Source organism: Eptatretus burgeri, chromosome 18, assembly GCF_056783735.1.
Source record: "Eptatretus burgeri isolate ZD-2024b chromosome 18, Ebu_testis_v1, whole genome shotgun sequence".
NCBI classification, from domain to species: domain Eukaryota; kingdom Metazoa; phylum Chordata; class Myxini; order Myxiniformes; family Myxinidae; genus Eptatretus; species Eptatretus burgeri.
Window position 1 is genome coordinate 21,533,682 of NC_140978.1, and position 9,319 is coordinate 21,543,000.

The 9,319-nt window shown below is 46.0% G+C and overlaps 2 protein-coding genes across 6 annotated transcripts in view; one reads left to right on the forward strand and one right to left on the reverse strand.

Moving 5' to 3' along the window:
* Positions 1–4,235, reverse strand: part of TBC1D22B (TBC1 domain family member 22B) — a 59,367-nt gene extending 55,132 nt beyond the window's left edge. Inside the window, exons 1-3 of one of the 2 annotated variants that reach the window (XM_085863524.1) lie at positions 4,026–4,235; positions 3,842–3,898; positions 3,223–3,704 (exon numbers count right to left, since the gene is read on the reverse strand). In XM_085863524.1, coding sequence (XP_085719650.1) covers positions 3,223–3,704; positions 3,842–3,898; positions 4,026–4,087 — 601 coding nt within the window. In that variant the 5' untranslated portion in view covers positions 4,088–4,235. The remainder of the gene's footprint in view (positions 1–3,222; positions 3,705–3,841; positions 3,899–4,025) is intronic. The other variant, XM_085863525.1, reaches the window with a different exon arrangement.
* A 43-nt stretch (positions 4,236–4,278) lies between these two features.
* The window catches only part of WDR6 (WD repeat domain 6), a 37,417-nt gene continuing 32,376 nt past the window's right edge, over positions 4,279–9,319 (forward strand). The window contains exons 1-3 of one of the 4 annotated variants that reach the window (XM_085863518.1): positions 4,303–4,324; positions 4,464–4,517; positions 8,959–9,319. The exon at positions 8,959–9,319 is cut by the window's right edge and continues 161 nt beyond it. In XM_085863518.1, coding sequence (XP_085719644.1) covers positions 4,318–4,324; positions 4,464–4,517; positions 8,959–9,319 — 422 coding nt within the window. In that variant the 5' untranslated portion in view covers positions 4,303–4,317. Of the gene's footprint in view, positions 4,518–8,958 lie in introns of all 4 variants that reach the window. The other 3 variants (XM_085863516.1, XM_085863519.1, XM_085863517.1) reach the window with 3 other exon arrangements.

A 9,319-nucleotide genomic window follows, 5' to 3' on the forward strand; every position in this document is an offset into this window, starting at 1 on the left:
ATACCCACGTTATGTACACAATCACCCATCTATACCCAAGTGATGTACACAATTACCCATCTATACCCAAGTGATGTACACAATTACCCATCTATACCCAAGTGATGTACACAATTACCCATCTATACCCAAGTGATGTACACAATTACCCATCTATACCCACGTTATGTACACAATCACCCATCTATACCCAAGTGATGTACACAATTACCCATCTATACCCAAGTGATGTACACAATCACTCATCTATACTCAAGTTATGTAAACAATCATCCATGTATACCTGAGTTACTTGCCAGTCCTGCCAGTGTCAATGTACCTCTCTGTCCACAATGCCTTACAGTACCTATCATATTCCAATATAAACCTATCTACTGTTTGTTCTGCCACTACCTCTCCAGGGAGAATATTCCATACAATCACTACTTTGAGTCAATGACCCCCTACTTTATTACCATCCCAAGTCCTCTTCTTTATTCTAAGGTGACAACCACTACTCCAATCACTGTGCATTCTGCTGAAATACTCATCTGCCTACACCCTTCATCATCTTAAATATCTCCATCAGATCCCTTTTTTCAATCACTGTGTGACACAGCAAATGCATGTTGGGATGCAATGATGAAATACACACAAAACTAATACTATCATGCTGTGTGAGTGACAGGTGGCAACGAATTTAAAAGTTAAGAACCATCACAGGCTGTTTTCATCACGACCAGAGGGGCCGAGCAGTGTCGTTGTCAAGGAATCTCACTTACAAACTAGAAATGTAGCTCAAACACATGATGAGAAAATGAAATCAAACAAAAAAAAGCACAAAGTCAACAAGGACACTGCATCATCATAGAGAAAGGAAAAACTAGAGTCGACCCAATAACAACTCATGCATCACGGTTCGGTTCTTGAGGAATAAACGGTGAACAGAACGTCCCATATTTGTTTTGAAATGTTCACAAACACCATCCGCCGGTGTTGCACGTAACAAAGAGCATCTAACATGACAATGCGCACATACGGAGATCCGTCCGCCAGTTCCTGGGGAAGAATGAGACTCTAACTGTTGACCACACGTTATCGGCCAAGATGTATTCTTATTCCATGTGGAGCAAAATGAGGATACGTTTTGTTCATGGGCCGAGGATTGTTACCTCCGCCAACAAAGGTGCATTGTGGTTATTTATTCATCCCTGTTTGTGAGCAGGATATCTCAAAAGGTTATGGACGGATTCAGACAAAACTTGGCGGACAGGTTGGTTGTGTGACAAGGACAAATTGATTCAATTTTGATGAAGATCTAGATGCAAGCATTTTTAAAGCGATTCTGCACCATTGAGACAGTCAAAAAATACTATATATTATATATATATATATATATATATATATATATATATATATATATATATATATATCTTCTTCTTCTTCTTTCGGCTGCTCCCGTTAGGGGTCGCCACAGCGGATCATCCGTATGATCCGCATAGTGATTTGGCACATGTTTTACGCCGGATGCCCTTCCTGACGCAACCCTGGTCGCCTCTTACGACACAGGGATAAGGTACACCTATTTTAACCGGGGTATACACCGGCCCAGTATACTGGTACTCATTTCGCCGACCTCGGAAGGATGACAGGCTGAGTCAACCCCCTGGTGTATTAATTCAGTGGCCCAACGGGGCTCGAACTCAGGACCTCTTGGATCCCAAGCCGCTGCCCTAACCACTGCGCCAACACCAGGCTCATATATATATATATATATATATATATATATATATATATATATATATATATATATATATATATATATATATATATATATATATATATATATATATATATATATATATATATATTTCAAAAGGTTGTCGACAAGTTTGGATGAAACTTGGTGAACGATTTGGGTAGGTGATAAGAACAAGCCGATTAAATTTTAGTTAAGTCCGGACGCAAAGATCCGGCCGATTTGTGAGATGCAAAATATGAACCGTTCAGCCTGGCGGAGTTATGTGCTCTCCCGAGTGACATTCTAGATCCATGTGCAGCAAAATGAGGACCCTTTTTGTTAACGTGCCGAGGATTGTTCAATGTGAGATGATAGTTTCGCATGAGGCACAGAAAGAGGATTTCCCATTTGATGTGTGACAATGAACCACTGGATCGAGTGCAGTAGGAAGAATCACAAGATCTCTAGACGCCACAACTATTCGCTTAACAGCAGCATTGCGCCTGGTAAGCATAAACAGCAAGTAACCTACCATCAGGTAACATAATAACCTTATGTCAGATCAATAAGCCTAGTGTTAGCTTAGTGGTTTGGGTGGCGGCTTGGGATCCTCGGGTCCTGAGTTCAATCCCCGTCGGCCGCTGAATTAATACACCAGGGGGTCGACTCAGCCTGTCATCCTTCCGAGGTCGGCAAAATGAGTACCAGTTCCAGTTTGTGTACTGGTAGAGGGGCACTACATCAGTGACACAGTCGCGCTTCAAGAAATGATAGCTACCCTGACGACCACCACCAGTGCTGCTTTGAGACAATTAACAATTGTCATCGAAGAGAGAGAATAGTTTTGCCGGTTTCTCGTCCTGTCCTTCACTCGTCCTGCTCGCGAAGGTAAGCGGCATTCTGCATAGGCGAACAGGTACGATGACGGATGAAAACAATGGGAAGTTGATCCGCGTATGCTAACTGCCATGGGAGTTAAAAGAGCTGACGTTTAAAGCCGACGAAGGGTGAACACCCAAAACGTCAGATTCTTGCTTCCCATGGTGGTTGGCATTCCCCGATGAACGTTCTGTTAATTCCATCCATCGACTTGCATTGACAGCTCTGTCTCTGTCTCTGTCTCTGTCTATCGAGTGCAGCCTGTGGCTGCTGGTTGCATCATTGGTTGGGACGCGGCTATGCCGCTGATGCAGTGTCCCCCTTAGCAGTACACTGGTACTCATTTTGCTGACCTTGGAAGGATGACAGGCTGAGTCAACCTCCTGGTGTATTTTTAATTCGGCGGCCAACTGGACTTGAACACAGGACCCAAGGATCCCAAGCCACCACCCTAACCACGAAGCCAACACCAGGTATTGACAGCTAACGGCAAGGCTACAAGTCAGCTCAGTTATTAATGGCAATGCAGAAGTATTAATTAGTTTTGTCGTACGTTGAAGTTTAAGACGTGGTTTATGATCTTCCAGAGCAAGGTACCGTATAAATAAAAACATTCTTCTCACCAGAACTGAGTTGAGCTTCACTAAGAGACTTCACCAGCCTCCAGTCTCCTTCTGAAGGCAACTTGCAGTCTGCCGCATCTTGCTCCTGTTCTGAGTATGCCGAGGACGAAGCCCTGTCCTCAGAACATTTTTTTATCTTGCCGCCACCACTACCACCACCACCACCACTAGCACGACCTCCCCGATGCTTCTGCAGAACCTCGTTTGCAGTTGCCCTGACAACGTCAGACGCAAGGCTGCGGGTCGCCAGTGCCAGCAGCTCAGCTTCAGAAACGTCCAAGTCCCAGGCGTCGCTTGTGTCCTTCGCAAACTCCTGGAAGGATGTGGCCTTTCTTGGCCGGTTGTTGCCCGACCCCGCACCTCCTCGATCTCCGGTCACCATGGCACTTACTCCAGCACCAAAGCCTGAAGCCATTACTCCTCCTTCTCTTTGGCCTCGTCGTCCATCCGCACCGGCAGCGGCCGACGCACCGACTTGGATGCTGCAACACAAGAGCACCAAACACGTGTGAGGCAGCAATAGGTCGGACGAGGTGCTTCAGAAGATCTTGAGAGACCCGGGGTGATTAATAAAGAGCTTATGTCGGGGCGCTTCGGCTAAACGACCAACTTCACCGACCTGTGCACGGACGTCGGGTCGAACGGAGGGTGCTGGGCGCCGTACACTTGTTGGATACTACCGGGACGACAGGGAATAGACATTGGAGAACCCGCGATAAGAAAAACGATCACCAAACGGAAAAACGTATCCGACCTTTTTCTCGATTTATAAACTAAAGGCCCCAAATAACACTCCACGTCACCTGCCAGGAAGACGGGAAGCTCCACGACGCCAGAACTGCCGACGCCCTCCATCCGCCGCCATGGCTCGAGTTCTTCGGAATAACACTCGACCTTTACCTTCGCAAAAACAACCAAAAAAAAAAACAACCACCCACAAGGGAGGCCGATGAAGAGCCGGGCAGTGCCGGAAACTCACCAACGGCCTAGCTCCGCTAGTCCCACACGAAGGCCACGCCCACTCACGGCAACAAGCTCGCTCGTCATTGGCTGCGTCCCTCTAGTCCATTGGTCGCGAGCGTTACTCATCGAACCATGCAAGGTCCGAGCCCCCTTTCTTTCTCCACACGCACACTCGCACTCACACTCAAACTCATCACCACTCATGGCATCCTGCGAGCGCCTTATTCTCCGTGCTCCTGTTTCCGCTCTCGCTTTTGAAAGGGAATTCCTGTTTGCAGGTGAGTGTCGGCGACGGCGTGTTCCTGCATTGTTGGTTGTTCTCGCAGGACAAGGTGAGAGTTGTTAACCGTCACACCTATTTACCTGATGATGATTGTGAATACGGGAATGTATTCATTAACGAGCTTTGCGTGGATAGGTGTGCCTCGGACTGGGGTCATTTGAGTGATTACTCTGCGCCCTGCGCTCGACTACGACATGACGGTTGATTATATAATCAAATCCATGAGGGATATTGGGAGACACAGGGGTGACTTTACGTAAACTACAAGAATTTGGGGGACGACGGACAAATCGACATAATCTATACGAATAAAAGGCAAGAGAGAGTGTGTGTGTGTGTGTGTGTGTGTGTTCCATAACTCCAAAACCATGAAACCAAGCAGCCTGAAGCTTTGCATGCACACAAAAAAACTCCAAGGAAGTGCAAGAGTGAAAATTGGATGTTTTGGGGTAATTAAAACACCCCTTTTGAAGATAATTAACTGCCATATTTAATTATGTCCTTCATCAGGCGATCCTCGGCCACCTTGCTCTCTGGGGTCTTCAGGCGTTTCCTGGGTTACCTCTCTTGGATCTGAAGCCGCCATGTTTTTTTTGGCCTGCTCAACCATGCCTTGACTTGGAACAGGCCGCAACGATTTCGCAACGATAAAGTTGTTGTTTTCACTTTAGTGGGGCAACTTAGCTAAATATAGCATAACAATTGTGCATTTTGTGAGGAAAGCACCAAATTTGGCACACTAGTAGCCTATCATATTATGAACAGGTTTGGATGTTGGGCCATCTCAAATTCAGCCGCTGATGGCTGTGGCAGCCATTTTCCACTGCCATCAAAAATTTTGAGATGGCCCAATATCCAAATGTGTTCATAATATGATAGGCTACCAGTGTGCCAAATTTGGTGCTTTCCTCACAAAATGCACAATTGCTTTGCTAAGTTTCCCCACTACTTTCCTCACTCATGTTATCATCGCAGCTACGGATCGCTGGGTACATTGCAATGCTTATAAACGTCCGGAGACGTCAACGTTCGTTGTTTTATTTCATTTCTGCCCATGTGCGATCGGCACGAGTATTTGTTAAGTTAAGAATTACAAAATTTAAACTCCAGAATGGAACTTGCAAGCAGTTCCGACTCCTCGAAAAGTGTTAATTTTGTCTTCGGGAGGTGTATGTTTAATATGATGGTTCGGTGATTGCCAATTGCGTGCCAAGGGAGACGTTTCTTATCAACTGCTTCGTTGGAGTGCTTGCTTGAATGCTTAAGCCACTTGGTGAGAAACCTCCAAGCTGCTTGGTTGTTCGTTTTGGGAAAAGGTGCACGTGCTTTCAATCTCACATCAATTAGACTTACGTTTCTGCCTTTGTTGGGTCCCGCGGTGTCGAGCTGTTGTAATTCTGCTCGGTTTAAGACAGTGGTTTTCAAACTTTTTTGTGGCGACCCAATTTCAGAACCTCTCCACATCGCGCGACCCAAAAGATTCAAAACCCAATTCATAATATAGAAGATAAGATTTCATTTGACACAATAACATTTACTGTTTACTTTATTCACCATCGTCATGTTTTCATCAACGAGTAAACGGAGAATAGCCGACAGTATCCAAATATTACAGTTGAATGTTTCAGAAGTTTAGTCCGAATGACATTTAGATACATCAGTGAGAAGGATGATCCTGTTTTTCAGAAACCAACTTCTCTATTCGTGGAGAAGTAGATGACAATGCCAGGATCATATCATGCTCCATTTCTAGGCGATTTCTTTACTTTGTTTAAATCACCACCATGGTGGAGAACGACTGCTCACAAAAGTATGATGAAGGATATGGCATGATAACCTTAATGGCGCGCCGTGACAGGGTCGGGTACGACGGCAGCATTTTGCACCAGAATGTCAACAACAAATTCGTTCGCGCAAGAGCCTGCGCTCCTGAATCCTGCTGGAGCTGTACAAGCTCTTCCTGTGCTGTATCATCTTCATCAGCAATCGAGTCCAGTGGAGCCGTGAAAGGGTCCTGAACCACAGAAAAGGACTGCACATCCAGCTCAGGGAAATAGTGCTCGAACTGTTCAATGAGCGACGAAGGTGACGTGCTATCTCCCCAGAAAGACTGTCGAGCTTAGTATCATCGTACTGGCAGGTCGTTAGATGCTCCACCAGACGGGGGAAAAGGCTTAAGTGCTTAACAGCTGCTTTGTCTGCCAGTAATTTTGAGTCGCCAGAAATCCGCTCATTTTGTCGTGAAAAATCATGAGGTTGGCTTCTTTGCCTTGGAGGGAGTGGTTGAGGACATTGAGACAATCAAAGATGTCAACGACATAGCACAGTTCTGACAGCCAAGAGTCCGACTCGAGCAACGCCTCCCATGCTGTTTTCCCTTGTGTGCATAGGAACTCCTTCAGTTCATCTTTGAGCTCGTAAACGCGCAGAAGAAGGTTTCCTCGAGATAACCATCTGACTTGAGTGTAGAATAGTAAATTCTTATGGTCGGCGTCCATCTCCTGGCAGAATAGCCTGAATAACCTAGTGTTGAGGGCGCTCGATTTGATGTGATTCACCATTTTTACGACTTCTGAGAGCACGCTCTGCAAGGTTTCTGGCAAAGTACGAGAGGCGAGCGCTTCACGGTGAATCATGCAGTGTCCCATAGAGGTCTGAGGAGCCACCTCAAGCAATTTAGCCTTGAATCCAGAATGCACTCCTAACATTGCTGGCGTGCCATCTGTTGTAGAACCGAGCAACTTTCCGAAGTCCAGATCATGGTCACGATAAAACTGCTCTACTTTCCCAAAAATGTCCTCGCCTTTGGTGGTGGCCTCCAATGGTTTGATGAGCAGAGGCTCATCGACAAAGTTATCAGCCTTGATGAAGCGGACCCAGACGATGAGTTGCATGTACGATGCGATATCAGTGGACTCGTCCAACTGTATGGCGTGCCATGGCGATTCCTTGATCTTCTATACGACCTGAGCCGTTTCGTCCAGACTCATATCTTCAATTCTGCGTTGGATGGTGTTGTCAGAGAGGGGTATAACTGTCAATTTCTTTGCCGCTTCCTCCCCAACCATCAGAGATACCATGTCCTTTGCACATGGCAGCACGAGTTCCTCCGCAATGGAGTGAGGCTTTTTAGTCTTGGCAACATGGAGCAACACTCGATACGAGGCCTCTAATGCCCGAGAATTGGTCTGATGGCATGTACCCTCTCTCTGTCAAGACGCGTATTCTTGAGTGCAACAAGTTTCCTCTCAAAGAACGCTCTCTCCTTACCTTGATAAGGCGCATGTTTTGTAGACAAATGCCTCTGCAACTTATTTTGTTTCATAGACTCCGTAGAAAGCACTTCGAAACAAATCACACACTGAGGCCTCTGTGCCCCACTTTTATCCACCACGTAGTAAAATCCAAGGTCCAGAAATTTATCCTGGTAAGAACATTCTCGAGATTTGCTGGTGGCCGGTGCTGCCATCACAAATAAGGTCTCGAGTCGTATGTGGAGACGTGAATAGACGTTAATGATAGAGTCAGAGTCTGAGTCTGAGAGGCCGTGGATCAAACCACTAATTTCCCACCAAAATGAACCGTCCTTCAGCGAGCCTGCGCATCGGCTTGATCCCATTCCAAGCGTTATGTTGCGCCGGTTCTCATACTTTGAACGAACCGTTTATATTACATCCCGTAAAAGCGAACACCGATTGAAAATAGGCAATTGTATTTTGCTTCAAGCGGACACCCGCGACCCCACAAAATTTGCTCGGCGACCCCACTTGGGGTCGCGCCCCCGGGTTTGAAAAACCAAGGTTTAAGAGATACTCGTAGTGATCGCTTGTGCGGAAATGAAATAAAGCAACGAACACTGACATCTCCGGGCGTTTACAAGCATTGCAATGTACCCAGCGATTCGTAGCTACGATGAACAGGCATTCGATAATATGAGTGAGAAAAGTGGAAACAAAAAAAACTTTTTCGTTACAAAATTGTTGCGGTCTGAGCAGGCCAAAAAACATGGCGGCTTCAGACCCCAGCGAGGTAAGCCAGGAAACACCTGAAGACCCCAGAGAGCAAGGTGGCCAAGGATCTCCAGATGAAGGACATAATTAAATAAGGCTGTTAATGATTTTCAAAAGGGGTGTTTTAATTAACCCAAACATCCAATTTTCACTTTTGCACTTCCTTGGAGTTTTCTTTGTGTGCATGCAAAGCTTCAGGCTGCTATGTTTCACGGTTTTGGAGTTATGGAAGAAACACACACACACACACACACACACACACACACACACACACACACACACACACACACACACACACACACACACACACACTCACACACATTGTCTTTTATTAGTATATATGAGACTTGAACTCCAGAGCCCGACATCACGAGCTTTATTCTCAGGTGCCAGGTGTGAACACCGAGCAGGGCAACCTGTCTCTTTCCTGATGAGAGTAGAATGACTGATTTGTTGTGTCTCTTCCTCCTCGTTCCACAGGAGAGGGTCCAATTATACACGTGTTTGCAACAAGAGAGAAAGAGAAAATACGTGCAAATCCCGTTTGCAGTTTGTCAGTGCTTGGATCCCATTGCATCCATGGAATCAGGCCTCACCCAGTGGCACCTGATTGGACGGAAATCCCACCAGGGATGCAGCGGTTGGAAGATGTGCTAAAAGAAGGAGAGGAGAAAATGGCAAATGGAGAGTTTATGGAGACCAATGTTGTGGATAACACAAAAGACTGTCAAAGTGAGGTCCATCAGGATTTGGGTCAAGCACATCAGATTGATAAATTGGAGAACAAGGAAAAGGTGGAAAAGTCAAGACAGGTCCTTCCTGACTCTTGTACTTTGGTATG